Source organism: Notechis scutatus, chromosome 1 (assembly GCF_049901735.1).
Source record: "Notechis scutatus isolate UNSWTSFEM ecotype Mainland chromosome 1, rNotScu1.2, whole genome shotgun sequence".
NCBI lineage: Eukaryota > Metazoa > Chordata > Lepidosauria > Squamata > Elapidae > Notechis > Notechis scutatus.
In genome coordinates this window covers 8,381,574-8,399,527 of record NC_142009.1, presented here as the reverse complement: position 1 = coordinate 8,399,527, position 17,954 = coordinate 8,381,574, and the positions used below count along the sequence as shown (strand labels likewise).

Here is a 17,954-nt window from a genome sequence, read left to right as displayed (position 1 = left end):
GCTCCCAGAATTCCCCAGCCAGCATGGGGAATTCTGGGAGTTGAAGTCCACAAGTCTTTAAAGTTGCCAAGGTTGGAGACTTCAGGTGTAAGGACAATGGTCCCACCATTTGCATGGACACTGGGTTACTGCCTGAATGCACACTTCGATTTTGAATCCTTGGGGAGATATCTGGTGAATTTGGAGCATGATTTTACTACAGGATGTCTGAAAGCTTTCATGGTCTTTTCTCAGATTGGCACCCATGAGATGAGATGCTGACATCTCCCATTATAGTAACCGTGAACTTACGCTCTTGGTCCATTGAGCATTCAAAATTACAGTGGCCCTGAATGGACTTAGAATCCCTGCCTGAAATTATGGCCATCACATGAACAAAATTTGTGCATTTGGCAATCTGTCCACCCTGACACCTGACCGTAGCACTTCCCCCCCCCATACCCTCCTGTGGTGCTGGTCCCCCAGGCCTTGGGCCTACTTTCTCCACTGGGTCCCGATAGGCCTTGTGTCTGCTTCCCACATAGCTTGATTCCACCCCCTCCTCCCCACCCTCCCCCCTAGGTTTCCCAGGTCCTCCCCTTGCTTTGCTTATTGACCATTTAACATTTAACAACTGTAATAAGGAGAACCAGGATTAGGGTATTTAATGAGCCATAATAGGGAGAACAAGGATTAGGGTGTTTTTGATTTGATTTGTTTCAATTTGATTTCTATAGTCGCTCATCTCCGCAAATAATTCTGGGCAGCTCACAATTCAAAACCTATATTAAAATGTAAATTTAAAAAAATTAAAACAATAAAAATAGTAAAAAGTACCTCGCTTAACAAGCATCATGACTTGCCACCGTAATATGCAGACTTCATTATGGTTGTAAGTCGAGGACTACTGTATTTTACCTGCCTAAAAGAAGCAGGAAGTGAAAGAAGAGACAGAGCTTGGCCTCTTAGTAGCAGATCTTTTCAGGGGTGGGCCCCTAGTTTGCAGGATATTTGTCCTCGAAGTACCTGCCAGGCTACACTCCTGTCAGGGTTTAGAAAGCCAACCGATTTCCCACTCGTTGGCCTTTTGTATGTGTTACTGCTTGTGTGTCAAAAGTGTATTTTAACTGTACATTAGTTTTCTGTGCTTCTCTCACTTCTTTATTTTTTTTTCTTTCCAGGTCACGTTAAACTGACAGATTTTGGACTGTGTAAAGAATCCATTCACGATGGAACAGTCACACATACATTCTGTGGAACAATAGAATACATGTAAGTCCAGCTGATACCGATAGAAAAATGGTGTTCAAGGAGAAGTGTTTATTTTTCCCCTTCAGATTAACCTGCCTAGTGGCCAAAGCAAATCATGAATGTTTTCAGTTTAAATTAGGAGAGAGAGAGCACACGCATGCGTATGCACACGCACACACTCACTCATTCACTCCCAGGATTTCTTGAGAAGAAGAAAAAGATCTCTCAATTGAATGTCCTTCAGGTGCGTTGGACTAAATTACTGTAATCTCCACTCAAAATGACCCAGGAACAAGGCTGATGAAACTGATTTTTTTTTTTTAGCAAGCAGGAATCTTGTCAATTTAATCTGTAGTTTTTTCTCTCCAAAAGACTTGTTTTTAAGTTCCTACAGGATCCTTTATTTTATTTTATTTTATTTAGCTATTTGGATTTATATTTAGGAGGTCAAGACAGCATATTGTCAGGACAGTAACGGAGGCTGCCCATTTAGGTTGCAGGTCACCTGTCATTAACTGAAGTATCAAACCTAACCCCATCCCTGCTTTCCCCAGTGAATTGTTTACTAAATATGCAGATTTTCTTAAGTGGAGTACTGGGAGGGGGAGGCAGAGGCCTATCACAGACCTAGGCTGACCTATTCCGGGCCTCCAAGGGCACTTGGTGCTTCGCTCCCTATCCTGGCAAGATGTGGGGGAGATAGGCGGTGGGGTATCTATGCGCTACTTCCATTTTTCTCCTGTGCGATTGACCCTATGAGATAGAGGTTAGAGTCACTTAGTGCTTTTTCATACCGAAGAGTGGGCTTGAAATAGGATTTAGCACTCTTAGTTACTATGGTCACACTGCTTAATGCTTTTGAGAGGATGTTAGTTTTGACAGGACGACTGACCTTTTAAGATTTGGAAGCTTGTCTCTTGACTGGCATCCTGAATTTTGGAGAACGAGTGTCCCTGTCCGTGTACCACTGAGATCTCATCAATGTCATAACGAGCGTCAGTGTTTTTCATGCACTATCATTTGAAAGAGATATAGTACGTTTTAGTACAACTGGCAGCTTAGTGAGTGTTCAGAGTTACAGCTTACCTGGTAAAAGGGGGTTCAGATCAGAAATTCCATTGGTTTACACACACACACACACACACACAACACACACACACACACACACACAAAACCATACACACAGACACACACACACAACCATTTTTGGATGCTCAGCAGTACAGCTGCATTTATGGTGGTTTGCAGTGCCTTACAATCATGTGGCTGCACTTTACGATGATTTTGCTAAAAACCTGAAATGGTTTCCAGTATTCAGCAAAACTCTGCCCTATTAGAAACTGGGCTTGTTTTATGACCACTGTGCTTGTGTATTGCTGTAAAAAATGTAAAATAAAGTCAACTCAAATTATTGGCCTGATTTATGACCATCACAACTGTTAGGGTCATAGGCCAAGGCTTCCAGCATCTGTGAAGCAAGATGCCGTTTAATGTGGTAGGTGATTATGCAGTGCTATGAAACTGATCCTTCGCATGAAAACACATACATCGGGTCACATGATAACCACATATGCCTATCTGGTGACTCTAAATTACTCATTTGAAAAATCTTACTGAGGAGTTGATGTCACTGAGATGACCTCTGCTGCAGAACATGTTGAATAAAGGTCACAGAATCATAGGGCTGGAAGGGGCCTTGGAGGTCTTCTTGTCCAAGGGTCCGATTTCATTGAGGGCCACATCAGGGTTGTGTTTGACCTCGGGGGGCCAGGGTGGGCATGGCCAGCTTGACGTCACTCATGTCGGGCGTCTGTGGTAGCCTGAGCACTGTGTGGGCTCGCGAGCTCCATTTTTGGCTGCGACGGCCTCCTGCAACCCTCTGCCAGCAAAAAAGGAGCTCTGGAGGGCCGCAGGCTGGTCATTCGCTGTTTCCAGGGTGGCCCCGTGGGACTGATCTAAGCACCCAGTGGGCCAGATCCAGCCTGCAGGCCTTGAATTTGACACCCCTGTTCTAGTCCAGTCCCTTGTCCAAAGCAGAGACCTTATTCCATCCTGGACAGATGGAAACTTTTCTTGAAAACCTCCAGTGATGGAGCACTGACAGTTGCGGAAGGTGAGCTGTTCCATTGATTAATTGTTCTCACTGTCAGGAAATTCCTCCTTAGTTCCAAGTTGGATCTTCCTCTAGCAAGCTTCCACCCATTGCTTCTTGCCTCAGGTGCTTTGGGCAATAAGTCAATCTCCTCTTCTCTGTGACAACCCCTTAAGTACTGGCCCAATCATTCCCCCACCCCCCATCCTCCTCTTTGATAGGCTAGACTAGGGGTCTCCAAACTTGGCAACTTTAAGACTTGTGGACTTCAACTCCCAGAATTCTCCAGCCTGGAGAATTCTGGGAGTTGAAGTCCACAAGTCTTAAAATTGCCAAGTTTGGAGACCTCTGGGCTAGATGCACCTAGTTCCCTTAGGTATTCACCATAGGATTTAGCCTCCAGACCCCTTTTCATCTGTTGCTAAAAGAGTTGGTTTAATGTCATGGTTCCAACTAACAAACCCAACCAATTCAGAACTCTTGAGACTGGAATCCTTCTCGGAACTTCCTTATCGGGTACATCATATTGGCACGAATAAAAGCAAAACCAACTCTTAACTGTTTCCCATAGTTTCAGTATAATTAAAAGAGTACATGATTCCCTCCCCCTGGGTGTCCCAGGTCATATTGTCCAGTTAGCTTATTTAGCAGCTTACCTGGTCATTCCTCTCTGTCGGGCACCTGTGGAGATGACCTTGGTTCCCATGGGATGGTTGTGTGTTGTTGTCTGGTCTGGCATTCCAAACCTCTCACCCTCTCCAATATTGTGTGGCAGCCGAGAAATAAAAAAATGGCTGCAGTGGGCCGTTTTGAAGTTGACTTGCACTCTTTCTGGGGCCTTGACATCTTTTTTATATTGTGTTGACCAGAACTGGGCACAGTATTTCAAATGTGGCCTCACTAGTGCAGGCTATCTCTTCTCATGATCTTGATATCACTCCTCTGTCGATGCAGCCTAGGATTGCATTGGATTTTTGGACAGCTGCAGCACACTTGGTGGCTCGTAACTTAAGTGATGATCCATCAGGACACCTAAACCCCCCTCACAGACATGGGCACTACTGTTAAGCCAGGTACCGCCTTCTCCTGTACCTTTGCATCTGGTTTTTAAACTTTTCACACTGTCACCAGCTCAGCATGACACTTTACATCAGAGGTGAGTTGGAACCATGGCCCCTTTATGACTTGTGGACTTCAACAGTTGAGGTAATTCCCCGTTAGGAGAATGAGCGCATACAGGGAGACGTATTTGAGAGTAGTCTTTGAATAATACACACACAGCACACAGATACACTGTACAGTAAATGTAGGTTTTTACTTCCAGAAACGTTAAAGCAAAGTTCAAACACAGTCCAAAGTCATTCACAGGTAAGATCAGACAGTTTTTAGTCCAGGGATAATCCAATAACAAAGTCCAGTATCAAAAACAGTTCAGTATCAGACTTACATCAAATCCAACAGAAGGAAACAGAGACTCACTGAGACTTCTTCTGAGACTAGACTAAACAACCCAGGTTTCTGGCTCCATCTTATGGTCGTTTGATGAACCACACCCAATTACACTTTTAGGATTCTCTTAAAGAGACAGTATTAAAATGTCTATCCTGGTTTATATATTTCCAACCCAAATAGCTGTTAGGTGACTTACATTCCTAACAATCATTCCCCAACCCTGTTTTACAAGATGCTGACGCTGACACATGAGTGTTGCATATAGCAAGTTAGCAAAGATAGCCCCTTAGAAGTAACGGTTATTCACCACAGGTGAGTGGCTGTAACCAGAAATACTTGACTGATTTATGGCTATCACAACTGGTGCTGTTGGTGCTGTCCGCAGGGTCTTTAATTATAATCGTTACCTGTTCGCTGTGCTCTGCTGTGCTGATCCTTGCTTTTTGCATTTGATGTCTTTTTAGGGCCCCTGAAATTCTGATGAGGAGTGGGCACAACCGTGCTGTGGACTGGTGGAGTTTGGGGGCACTAATGTATGACATGCTGACTGGAGCAGTAGGTGCACACTTACAAGCTGCATGTTTTGTTTGTTGTTTTGGAATACATTCCCTTCCTTTAAATAATTTACCAACGTGGTTGTTGTTGTTTTTTAATTCTGCCTAAGCATGGGCGCTTCGATTTCCCGGTTTTGAAAGAAATCTCATTTACAGTCTGGTTTATTCAGAAAACGTTGGTGAACAGGTAGTCCTTGTCTTTACAACCACAGTAGAGCCTGGAATATCGATTGTAAGTCGTGTCATAAGTCGAGGCGCTATGTCATCGAATTCTATTTTAAGACTATTTTTACAATGGCAATAAAGTGAGTCACTGCGATCAGTAAGCAAATCATATGGCCTTTAGTGAACCCTTTCATCCAAATGGTCAGAGGTTGTTTTTTTTGCCAGAAACTTGTAAAACAGACCTTGGGATGCTCCAAACAGTCATAAATGCGAGCTGGTTCTCCGAGACCCTAAAATGCAACCATGTCACAAGGTGTGTGTGTGTGTGTGTGTCAGTTGTAACTTTGAGGACAGATCAGAAATAACTATTTTTGAAGTCCATCATAACTTCGAATGGTTGTTGAATAACCAATCTTTAAGTCAAGGACTACCTGTATTTCATTCTGCTTCTTGGAATGATAGCAGTTCCATTTATGCTAATTCACAATACTTACCGATGTCCACAGCATGTTTGTTGGGAGGGAAATTTCCTTCCATTGGCCTGGCTGAATGTTTCACCCCAATCACGTAAACTTTTGAGGTTGCAGCAAGCTTGGAAATTGAATCCCTGTTGGGTTTGCAGTACTGATTCCTTATGCGCTTACTGCTGACATTGCAGTCAGGGCATCCAAGCACATGCATATCAAAAAAGTCAAGATAATGGTTATGACTGTATGATCGAATCACTGCCATTTCTCGTGATCGCGCGCATCCATATCTCGGGAGATTCTCAGTCATCCAAGTCATGGTTGTGCCAAAGGCATTTTTTTCAAAAGGAAACCGGATTTTTTTTTCCTTGAAGACATTTTGCTTCTCATCCAAGAAACTTCATCGGTTCTGGGAGGATGGTGGGGGAGATGGAAGGATGCGCATAACTAAGCCTTCCATCTCCTCACCACCACCATCCTGCCAGAACCAATAAAGCTTCTTGCATGAAAAGCAAAACGTCTTCAATGAAAAATTAATAAAGTCCAGCTGCCTTCTGAAAAAGTCCCTTTGAGATCCTCGCCCATACTATTTTAGTTTCTAAGACAGCCCCAGCTGCAGATCAAACCCACTTTGTAATAGCCAGGTTTGGAAATCAGCTTTTACAGGCCTGCTTAAAAGTCAGGAAGCACAAGCAGAATTTTGTTTTGATAGCGGACATTATATAATGTGGTGCATTTTTCTCACAGCTTCTCTTTCCTCCTCTCTTTTTTTCAGCCCCCTTTTACTGGGGAGAACCGAAAGAAAACGATTGACAAGATTCTCAAGTGTAAACTCAATTTGCCTCCCTACCTCACACAAGAAGCCAGAGATCTGCTTAAAAAGGTGAGACTCTTACAGGGTAATCCCAGAGGTTGGATCAAGTATAAATCAATAGCAATTTTTTGAATTTGCTACTCTCCTGTAGCTTCTATGCTCAGTTACAGGTAGTCCTCGACTTATGACCACAATTGAGCCCAAATTTTCTGTTGTTAAGCAATAGGGCTGTCAAATTAGTAGTGCCCAATTTTATAGCCTTTTTGTCGTGGTTGTTAAGTGAATCATGCAGTCATTAAGCGAATGTGGCTTCTCCCATTGACTTTGCTTGTTGGAAGCTGGCTGGGAAGGTTACAAATGATGATCACATGACTACAGATATGCTGCAAAAGTCATAAGTGTGGAAACCGGTCATAACTCACTTTTTTCAGTGCCATTGTAACTTTGAATGGTCACTAAATGAATGGTTGCAGGTCAAGAACTGAATGTCTGAGTTTAGAGTGAACCAAAAGTGATTTCATCCGAATTGTTCTTTGATCTGAATTGCAAGCTTGTGTTTCCCCAATTAATAACTACTAAATATTCATTAAGCCTTTTAAAAATACAAAATGTCTCCAGCGTCTGTTTGTATACAGTTGGTGATCTTGGTAAATACAAGCCTGGAAATTAGTTGGTGAATCAGTCACGTGGACATTTATTCACAAAGTTTCAGTACAGGTCATCCTCAATCTCCATCCATCCATCCATTTAGCAACCAAAGTTATAACGGCACTGAAAAATAGTGACTTATGCCTGGTCCTCACACTTATGACCATTGCACTTTTGCAGCATCCCTGTGGTCAAATGATCAAAATTCAGATGCTTGGCAACTAGCATGTATTTACCATAGTTGCCGGATCTTGGCTTCGTATGCTCACCTTTTGTGGCATTCGCAGGCAGCTTCTGGCAAGCAAAGTCAATTGGGGAAGCCAGGCTTAACGACCGCATGATTTACTTAACAACGGTGATTTAAAAACTCATAAAACATTTGAAACTCGAAAGTTGAAACTTGAGGATGAACTCTTAACTGTAATTCCCATATCACCCAATGCGTTTCAAGAGACATGTAAACTGGAAAATTTTGCCGCGCAAACCTCAGTTCTGGCTTTGCTCTACTGTAATCTACTTGGCCTTCAGAAAAGTATAACTGTCACAACAAATTGAATTGAGGGTCTTCCTTGCTTAAAGGACCAGGTTGGGGCAGGTCTGACAGCTATCAAGTAACTTTTTCTAAAAGAAAGTCCATTTGGTTTTAAGCATCTATTCCCTCTCTTCAGCTGCTAAAGAGAAACGCTGCCTCTCGTCTAGGAGCTGGTCCTGGAGACGCTGGAGAAGTTCAGGTACGCAATTTTGTGATTTGTCCTCCCTTCTCTTCCGGCCAGTAAAATAACTTTCAAAAGGGATTGTGTCTTGGATGTAAGTAAGGGCTTGGGTATAGTTTCAGAGAGATGTCAAGCCAGCCTGCTTGGCAACTCAAACTGATAACAAAAATTTTAAAAATTGGGAAATTGCTGAGCTGTCTGTTCTTCTCTCTTGCCTTTCCTTGCACAAGGAGGATGGCTGGGGAATGGGTAGAAAGGATGCCAGCTGATCTGGTCACAAATGTCAAATATGTTGGTGAGCGCCGGCATATCAACTAAAATGTCATCGCATGTCACATAGGTTCACCATCACTGTCCTACCAATTCTAAATAAACAATTTTGAAGCAACACCTTAGATCACGGGTGTCAAACTTGCTGCATCACATTGATGTCAGGTGACGTATCACAGTGTTTTTCCTTCGCGGAGCTGGGGTGGGCATGGCCCATTCTCAACCTTGGCAACCCCTTTCAGATGTGTGGACTTCAATTCCCAGGACTGGCTGGGGAATTCTGGGAATTGAAGTCCACAAGTCTTAAAAGTTGCCAGAGTTGGACACCCAGAGGTTAGACGTTAGTTTCCACGTGCCCCTTTTGGTCTTTTGAACTGTGAAAAACTTTAGGAATTGTGATTTGGGACAGTTAAGCGCACACACCATGCAATTTGGGTGGTCTTGTATTTATTTGTATAAAGAATCAATTTCCCGACCTGGATTCCTTGTAGATAACAGCTATTGTGTCAACTTCACAGAGAGTGTAATTCTCTTGTATGAGAAACTGCAACCATCTATGGAAATGTCTATTGGAATTATTAAGTGCTTTATTTAACAATGTCTTTAAAAAAAGGTTTCCATTGGGGTATAGTAATTTAAGATTTAAGCATGGCTGGCTGGGGAATTCTGGGAATTGAAGTCCTCGCTTCTAAGGGGTTGCTGAGGTTGAAACAGAGCTTTAGTTCATTTTAGGGAACAATTGTTGCTTTGCCCAGTTTTTATTTGATGCTCTGTCTCTCCCAGTTCCTATTCCGAGTAAGCGCTGTAGACCAGTGTGCTTCAGTTTGTATTCGGATCAAAATCAAGGACCTCTCATTTGGCATGTTTTGCTATCTTTGATTGGTTGTTGACTGATAACCCCTTGGTTTTTTTTCCCCCCAGGGTCATCCCTTCTTCAGACACATCAGTTGGGAAGAACTGCTAGCTCGGAAGGTGGAGCCACCTTTTAAACCCTTATTGGTATGTAATTTGGATACGTGCTTGTGATCTTCAGGCACAACCCAGCCAAATAAGCCAAATTTTGGGAATCGGGGCATGTGGCATTCCCAACCCAGATGGGGTTTTTGGCCCTGTCTTTCCAAAGTTGTCCGAATCAATACTCAGCTGCGTCCCACTTCCTTCACAAGGGAGTTCACTTCTGATTCTTCCTCAGTTTTAAATTTCGGGTTGAAATGCACCCCCCAATTTTAAAGTGTCTCCTTCACTTCAGGGGAAGGCAGAAGATTGGCACAGCTAGCCGAAGTCTGGGCTTCCCATAAACCATTGGGTTGCAAAATGGAGAATTCATTGATCCATTTCCATAAATTGGAGCTCAGAGATGCACCTGGCTATTAAAGGTAGTCCTCACCTTACAACCATTCGTTTAGTGACTGTTCTAAAGTTAAACGGCCCTGGGGGAAAAAAAGACTTACGACCGTTTTTCACACTTATAACCATTGCAGCGTCCCCATGATGGCGTGATCAAAATTCAGACGCTTGACAACTGGTTCATTTGCAGTTGCAGGTCATGTGATCCCCTTTTTGCCACCTTCTGACAATCAAAATCAATGGGGGAAACCAGATTCCTTTAACAACCGTGCCACTGAGTTAACAAGTGCAGTGATTCACTTCACAATTGACAAGAAAGATCATTAAATGGGCCAAACGCTTAACAACTGTCACTCAGCAACAGAAATTTTGGGCTCAATTGTCGTAAGTCAAGGACTACCTGTATTTTGTTGTATAGCTGCAGTAACTCAGACTTCCTAGAACTCTGGAGTCCAACTAATTGTGGTGCTTGGGAGGGGAGGTCTCCTTGATGTCTTGGCCTTGAAGGCATCTCTTCTCACTCCTCCTTTTCTTTGATCCGTGACTCCCTTCCCCCTTCCCCTTGCCTTCATTTCTCAGCCCAGTTGTCCAAAAAGGGGACCCTCCAGTGGCGGCGGCAGGACTCCAGCAGACTTCCAAGGTGGTACATCTACGGAACGCTTCCTCCGTCCAGAAGCTTTGTCTTCTTCCACTAAAGGCTGTTGTGCTTATCTGTTAAACTATTTTTTTTAAAAAAACAACCCTTCCTTCAACTTTTGTTTTTTGCAAAGCAATCCGAAGAAGACGTGAGCCAATTTGATGCAAAATTTACACGTCAGACTCCTGTTGATAGCCCCGATGACTCGACCCTCAGCGAAAGTGCCAACCAAGTTTTCTTGGTAAGTAAGTTTGGCGATGAATGTCTATGGAGATTCCCAGTCATCCAGGTCCTGGTCGTCCCAAAGGTGCTTTTTCCAAAAGGCAATTGGACTTTCCTGGGGTTTTTTTCCGCCTTGAAAACTTTTTGCTTTTCATCCAAGAAGCTACTTGTTCAAACTGAATGAGAAGCAAAACATTTTCAAGGGGGGAAAAAACCCAGGAAAGTCCAATTGCAAAAAGCATCTTTTTTTTGGAAAAAGCACTTTTGAAATATTTGAGGATGAATCCTGACACATCCAAGGCAACCAGGTCTGCTTGCTCTCTGGCTCAAATTCTCAAATGTTCTCTCTGTGTGAAGGAAGCGAGATTATCCACCTACCTAAAGTTCCTCACTCTGTTATTTCCCTCCTCCTTGCTGTGCCTTGCTGCTGGGATTGGATTTATGGAAGAACGTCTGCAGAATCTGTTAAGCCGCTTCCCCGGTTCAGTTCTTGCTTAGGTAGTCCTCGACTTAAACGACCACAATTTGGACTGAAATTTCCACTGCAAAGCAGTGAGGTTGTGCAGCCGGCAGGTCCAATCTTTTGGCTTGCCTTGGCTGCCCTGAGTGAAGAGAAATTGTTTAGGGCTACCTATAAAATACATAATAAAATGCATGTATATAAATAACAAACTTCCTTTGTTTTTTTTAATACATATATATATTTACGATCTTGTAGGGTGTCTATGCAGATTCCCAGTCATCTAGGTCATCGTCATCCTAAAGGTGCTTTTTCAAGAGGCAACTGGACTTTTCGTTTTTCCTTGAAGATGTTTCGCTTCTCATCCGAGAAGCTTCTTCAGCTCTGACCGGATGGTGGGGAATGGAGGGATTTATATTTCTTGCAGATACCCGGTCATTTGCATCCTTTTAGAGAGTTGTTGAGGCTACTTGGAGGTTTATCTGTGATATAGGAGAACAAACCCATCAGTGCTAGATTCAGCAGTCTGCATTTAAAAGACAACACTTTTGAGGACAGCAAAGTCCACATTCTGTGAAGAGAGGACCGCTGGTTTGAAAGAGGGAGCTCAAAGAGGCCATCTAGGTCAAAATTGAGCAGCCCTCCCTCAACCGAGGGGGAGGGATACAATATCACCTATCTCCAGTCCACAACACAGTCTTTTCAGCAGTTCCAAGAAGGCTCCGCACCCGTTTGCACCACTCAGGTGACCCTGAGGACACAGACAGACCTCCAAGTGGCCTCAATGGCCTCTCTTAAAGGATGCAAATGACCAGCTGTCTGCAAGGAGCATAAATCTTTCCATTCCCCACCCTCCAGTCAGAGCTGAAGAAGCTTCTTGAATGAGAAGCGAAATGTCTTCAAAGAAAGTCCAGTTGCCTCTTGAAAAAAAAAAAAGCACCTGTGGGGAATTCAGCCCCTTGGTTATTTAATTGGTCTTGCAAATATCGGGAGATCCTCCCAATATTTGAAAAAAGCACCTTTGGGATCTTGCAGGGTCACATTATTGGCTGTTCAGGGCCGCATGCAGTCCTTAGGGTGCAGATTGGACACACCAGTTGTAAAATGAAATGTCACATGACTCCGTTGCTTAGTGACTACAATCTGGCACTCCCAGTTGCCACGGTTAACTGAGAGTCATGGTTGTTGCGCCAAGGGATTTGCAAACGGAGAGTTGCAGTACAGCTGTCAATCACCTGAATTTTAATTGCCTGACCACGAGGTTCTGCAACAGGTGTAACATCAGGCATCACAAGTCCATTTTTTTCCCAGCACTAATGTAATTTCAAGTGGTCACTGAACGAATAGTCATAAACCGAGGACTAACCGTAGGACCAGTAAGGATCCAAGTTCTTGTTTCCCAGACGATGGGAATGAGTCACAGTTCAATGGGAAGGCACACTCTTGGCAGCTGGGTAGACCAAATGGCACGTATTGGAAAAGAGACAGTGACCTGGGTTCTAGTTCACAAATTAATAAGTGGTGGACACTATATATGTCTTTTAAATATATTTTTCTGTGGTGTTTCTTGACTATAAGGGAAGTCCTAAGGCAAATGGCAGGGACGGAGCTTTCTCTCCAGAGCTGCCCCAACAGATCAGCCTGAGTTAGGCAATATTGGTTGCTCCTACCAATACGTTGGTTCTCGTAGCAAAATTGATGGGAGGTTAGTTCTTCCATGGCCTGTTTGGTTTCGTCACAATGTGGTGCCCTCGTTTGAGTTCTTCTTTTGGTGGGGATGGTCACCGGCCACCCTCGTTTCTCTCCCCCCCACCCACCCCTTGCAGGGTTTCACGTATGTGGCTCCATCCGTACTTGAAAGCGTAAAAGAGAAGTTTTCCTTTGAACCAAAAATCCGGTCGCCACGCAGATTCATTGGCAGTCCTCGGACCCCCATCAGGTATTTGTCTCTTCCCATTGCCGGATGTTTTGTGAGTGACAGCATGTGCCTCTGCTCTTCATAAAAGCTTGAGAATCTTGGCTGCATGGGAATGTTGATTTTTCATCCAAAGATTTGCAAACATGATTCCATACAATCCTGTCGGTGCCATAAAATGACAATAAGTCAGTAAGAGGGTGAAAAGGCCTTCTTGGTAGTTGACGGCCCTGCGGGGATCTCCAGGTTGGAAAAGGGGTGCATGTAAATGCAGAACCTCTGCATCATTGGCCCCGCCATTAAGTTACACAGATACTTGGCATATTTTGGCTTTAAGTGGCAATGTAGATGCAGTTATTGATCTTATGTACAAAATGGTTTGACCTTTTGCCTCTCAAATGCTTGGCTTAGCGCAGGAGTCTCCGACCTTGGCAACTTGAGGACTTGTGGACCTCAACTCCCAGAATTCTCCATCCAGCATGGCTGGCTGAGGAATTCTGGGAGTTGCACAAGATGAGGAGAGGGAGATGGGGGGGGGAGATGGATGGATATAGATAGATGGATAGATGATAGGTAGGTATGTAGGTGGATAGGTAGGTAGACATAGATAATGGATGGATGGATTGATGGATGTAGGTAGATAGATAAATGGATGATAGGTGAGTAGATAGGTAGGTAGATGATGGATGGATGGATGGATGGATAGATGGATAGATGGATAGATAGATAGATAGATAGATAGATATAGATAGATAGATAGATAGATAGATAGATAGATAGATAGATAGATAGATAGATGATGGATGGGTGGATGGATAGAGGATAGATAGATAGATAGATAGATAGATAGATAGATAGATAGATAGATAGATAGATAGATATAGATAGATAGATAGATAGATAGATAGATGATGGATGGATATAGGTATAGATATAAAAACTTTTTTTTGATAAAACCTTTTTAATGGCTGCTGCTTCTCTTCCAAAGCCCTGTCAAGTTCTCTCCAGGCGACTTCTGGGGCCGAGGCGGTTCCTCTGGCGTGGCCAATCCTCAGCCGCCCATGGACTATCCGATGGAGACGGGTGGGATTGAACAGATGGATGTCACAGTCTGCGGGGAAGCCTCAGCTCCTCTTCCGATCCGGCAGCCCAACACCGGTCCATACAAAAAGCAAGCCTTCCCCATCATTTCCAAACGACCAGAGCACTTGCGCATGAACCTATGACATCATCAGCCGCAGTCCTTTCCCCCGACCCCCGGCTTGAGCGACAGCAGAAGACGAGGACAACTCTCTGCGAGGCAGCTGTGCCTCACCGCCCTCTTCCTGCCAAAAGACGAGACCTCTTGTGGCTTTTTCTTTTCACCCTCTTCTCAGTGATGGTATCAAGTTAGTCATTGCACAGAATAACGGAAAAGAAGAATGAAACAAAAAAAAAAGATGGATTCCCCTTCCCTCCCTCCCTCCCTCCTCCATTCTCTTTTTCCCCACCTGCTCATTCCCTCCTTTGAATCAATGGTGCATAAAAGACAGGACATGAGCAAAAAAAAAGAGAGACAGAGAAGGTATTACGCAACTTAGGCACAGTCGCTAACCGATATGCAGCGTGGCATCTTTTCCACTCTTTATCAAAAGATTTCCCCCCAAGTCAATTGCTTGAAGCTAACGGGATGGAGAGTAGACTCTGGCTCTCCTGCGTGGTTGTGCCCCCCCTGGGAAGTCCATGCCCCCTGGGCAAATCTGCAGAATGCCAGCCTGGCCCTTTTCTACCTGAGTATTTAATCCCAACCAAGTTCCTTCAGGGGGCTTCCTGCAATTTTAAGAAATTACCAGAGGGTCCGAGGCTTAACTCCAACCATTAGGATTCCACGTGCAAAAACAATCCGAACGAATCTTTTTTTTTTTTAAAGAAAACTATATATAGATATATTAGATATATAGATATATAAATCTCTATATTTTTCAACTAGTTTTTTTTTCTTCCCTTTTTAGAAGGGACTCATTATGAAAAAGTCTCCCACAGTTGGAACATTACGGAATTATTGATTTCCCTCAGCAAAGAGAGAACAAGTTAGCAAGACTGAACATTTCTTAATTATATTTGAAATAATGGTTTTGTAAAAATAATAATAATAAATCACTGTTCATTACGTTGCCAAGATTGGTAGGGTAAGAGTTTTACCCTCTCTTATCTTGTTTAAATACTTTTTTTCCCCTTGTCTTGTTTCGTTTTAAAAAGGACCCCCCATCGGGCCGTTGGCTGTGCTAAAACCTTGGCTAATGTGCGGACATCCCGTGTTTTAATCTGAGGTCTTTGTGACGTTTTTCCCGCCGCCCCCCCCCCCCCAACCCCCCCAGCTCAAGTTTTGCCCTACCGGTCTGGAGTTCTGGTGGCTGTGTGGAATTCCAAGTGTCTTGTCCTATATTCTCGTCATTCTGAAACCAGAATTCTGGCTATCAGGAACTTAATCTCTGTTTATATGCTGATTATATAGTTTTGCTCAAGACCCCGGCATGTGCCAAGGAGGGCTTAAACCTATCGCAAAAGGGGCACAAGCTTTAGCAGACGGCTATCTTTTTTTTTTTTTTTTAAATAAAAATAAGAACCTGCACATTTCCCTTGGTGTTGCAGCCGATTGGTAATGCTCAGAAGAGATAGTTTTACCCCATAATTGTTCCATTGTTCATCTCTGTAACGGACGACCGTATAACTTCTCTGTTGGGGCAAGCCATCCGTTGATTGTATTGAGGGGAAAAAAGGAAGAAAAAAACCCAGAAACACACAAGTATTACGATGGCCTTCGATGAATGTCTTCCAGAGAACTTTTGCAACTTTGATTTTAGGAAATGTTGAGAAGACTTGCTATTTATGTTTCTGCGATTGTTATTGAAGAGGAAAAAAAGAAAGAAAGAAAACCTGTACACAAATGACTATACCGTCACAGGTACAAAGAATTAAATAAAGGTAACTTTACCTTAACTTAAATACTTCCTGCCTTAAAGAAAGCATTTCCATGGCTACAGCTGGGGGAAAAGGGTGAATTTTTGTCCACAGAGTTTTACTCTAGTGTAGAGTGTGGGTGAGTGAATTGTTGGGACAGGGTGCGCATCCTTTGCTTCCCCCCTCCCCCGCTTGTTACACCTGGCCATTCTGCAACCGTGGCTACTTAAGTGGGTTTTTGTGATGTTTTGTTGTGCTTCTCTCCTTGAGCCATAGGATCTGAGCCATAACTATATTTTAATTTGAATCTAGCCAGAACCTCTTCTGTGGATTCTTTTCCCCCAACGGTACTTTTCCACACCTCGGATCCAAGCTGTTCCAGAAGTCAGTGGGGAGGGGGGGAACGTGTTGAGGGGAGGGGGGGGACTGGTGAGCACGGCCTCACCTCTCTTGAGTGTAGAGCTGCCTACCTTGGTTTCCCCCCTCCAGGAGCAAAATTAAAGACACAATCCTGGAAATGAAAGTCCCACCCAAAAGGGGCAGCGATTCTCCTTCAGGTCCTAGAACAAGGGCCTCCAGACTCAGCCGCTTGTAAGACGGGTGGGCTTCGACTCCCAAGAATTCCCCAGCCATCATGACTGGCCTGGTGAAGTCCACGAGCCTTAAGTGGCCAAGTTTGTGAGGCCCCTGTCTTCAAGCATGCTGGCTGGGGAATTCTGGGAATTGAAGCCCACAAGTCTTTAAAGTGACCAAGCTATAGGGGACTCCTGTTCTAGAACAGGAGATTTAATTCCTGTGGGCCAGCAATCTCCTAAATTTTGCATGGGCCACTCCAAAATGAGACCCTTTCCCATGTCCCCAAGCATCAGTCAGTGTCGTGTGTGAATAGTGAGACATTTCTGGATGAGAGTAGGATCTGGGGGTGAGCTGGATCAGGGGTCTTCCACTCTTCTTCCACAGGCACCTGCATCAGATTTAGTGTGTGGTGTCATGTCAACTAGCTAGTGGCATGGTTTCCTTTTGCAGAGGAATAATAGCACAATTGGGGAAGAGTCTGAAAGGGAGAGGAGGGGAGGGAGACTCAGGCTTGTGGTCCTCAGGAACATGAAGGCCGCCATTGCCTGGGGGAGGGTCTTGGCAGGGCCAGGAAAGGGGCTCACTTCCTTTCTCCTGCATCATTTGGAAAATCCAGCTGTCAGCCAGCCCTGTGGCTCTAGGACAGCCTTTCCCAACCGTGCTCATTTCCAGGTGCATGAACTTCAACTCCCAGAAGTCCACAGCCAGCATGACCCTCGAGAAGAATTCTTGGGGTGGAAGCCCATATATGCCTGGAAATAGACGAGTCTTGGAAAGATCCCTCTGGGAGGCATCCAGTGAGACAGGTGGAACTTTTTCTTTGTCCTGAACCAAGAAAAAGGCAGTCCTTCCTATAGAGGTGCCTCACCCCACACCCCAGTGGCGTGAAATCTGGATCTGGAGTGGTGCAAGATGCTCACATTTCGGGTTTGGGCGGTTCCTTCTCTGTGGCTGGTTACAATCACCTTGCGTACGTTGTGTGCTGTTGCTTAAGCAGGCCTCTCTTAGCTGAGGGATTAGCCGGGAAAACCTAGCAGAGTGGTTGATGAAATGGTGCCATTGACTGAACCAAGGGTATCCAACCTTGGCCACTTTTTAAAATCGGTGGACTTCAGCTCCCAGAATTCTGGGAATTGAAGTCCACAAGTCTTAGAAGTTGCCAGAGTGGGATACCCCGAGGTAAAGACGTTAGTTTCATGTGCCCCTTTTGGTCTTTTGAACTGTGAAAAACTTTTGGATTTGCAATTTGGGACAGTTAAGCGCACACACTATGCAATTTGGGTGGTCTTGTATTTATTTGTATAAAGAATCAATTTCCCAACCTGGATTCCTGCCCTTCTTGTAGATAATAGTTATTGTGTCAAACTTCAGACAGAGTGTAATTCCCTCTTATGACCCGAGAAACTGCAACCGTCTATGGAAATGTCTATTGGAGAAATTAAGTGCTTTCTT

At 44.1% G+C, this 17,954-nt stretch overlaps 1 protein-coding gene across 1 annotated transcript in view; it reads left to right on the top strand.

Moving 5' to 3' along the window:
- RPS6KB1 (ribosomal protein S6 kinase B1) overlaps positions 1 to 15,971 on the top strand; it is a 31,890-nt gene extending 15,919 nt beyond the window's left edge. The window contains exons 8-15 of the mRNA XM_026682763.2: positions 1,161 to 1,251; positions 5,239 to 5,329; positions 6,736 to 6,843; positions 8,091 to 8,153; positions 9,327 to 9,404; positions 10,523 to 10,630; positions 12,898 to 13,010; positions 13,975 to 15,971. Of these exons, the coding sequence (XP_026538548.1) occupies positions 1,161 to 1,251; positions 5,239 to 5,329; positions 6,736 to 6,843; positions 8,091 to 8,153; positions 9,327 to 9,404; positions 10,523 to 10,630; positions 12,898 to 13,010; positions 13,975 to 14,212 (890 nt within the window). The 3' untranslated portion in view covers positions 14,213 to 15,971. The remainder of the gene's footprint in view (positions 1 to 1,160; positions 1,252 to 5,238; positions 5,330 to 6,735; positions 6,844 to 8,090; positions 8,154 to 9,326; positions 9,405 to 10,522; positions 10,631 to 12,897; positions 13,011 to 13,974) is intronic.
- Positions 15,972 to 17,954: the final 1,983 nt, after the last annotated feature.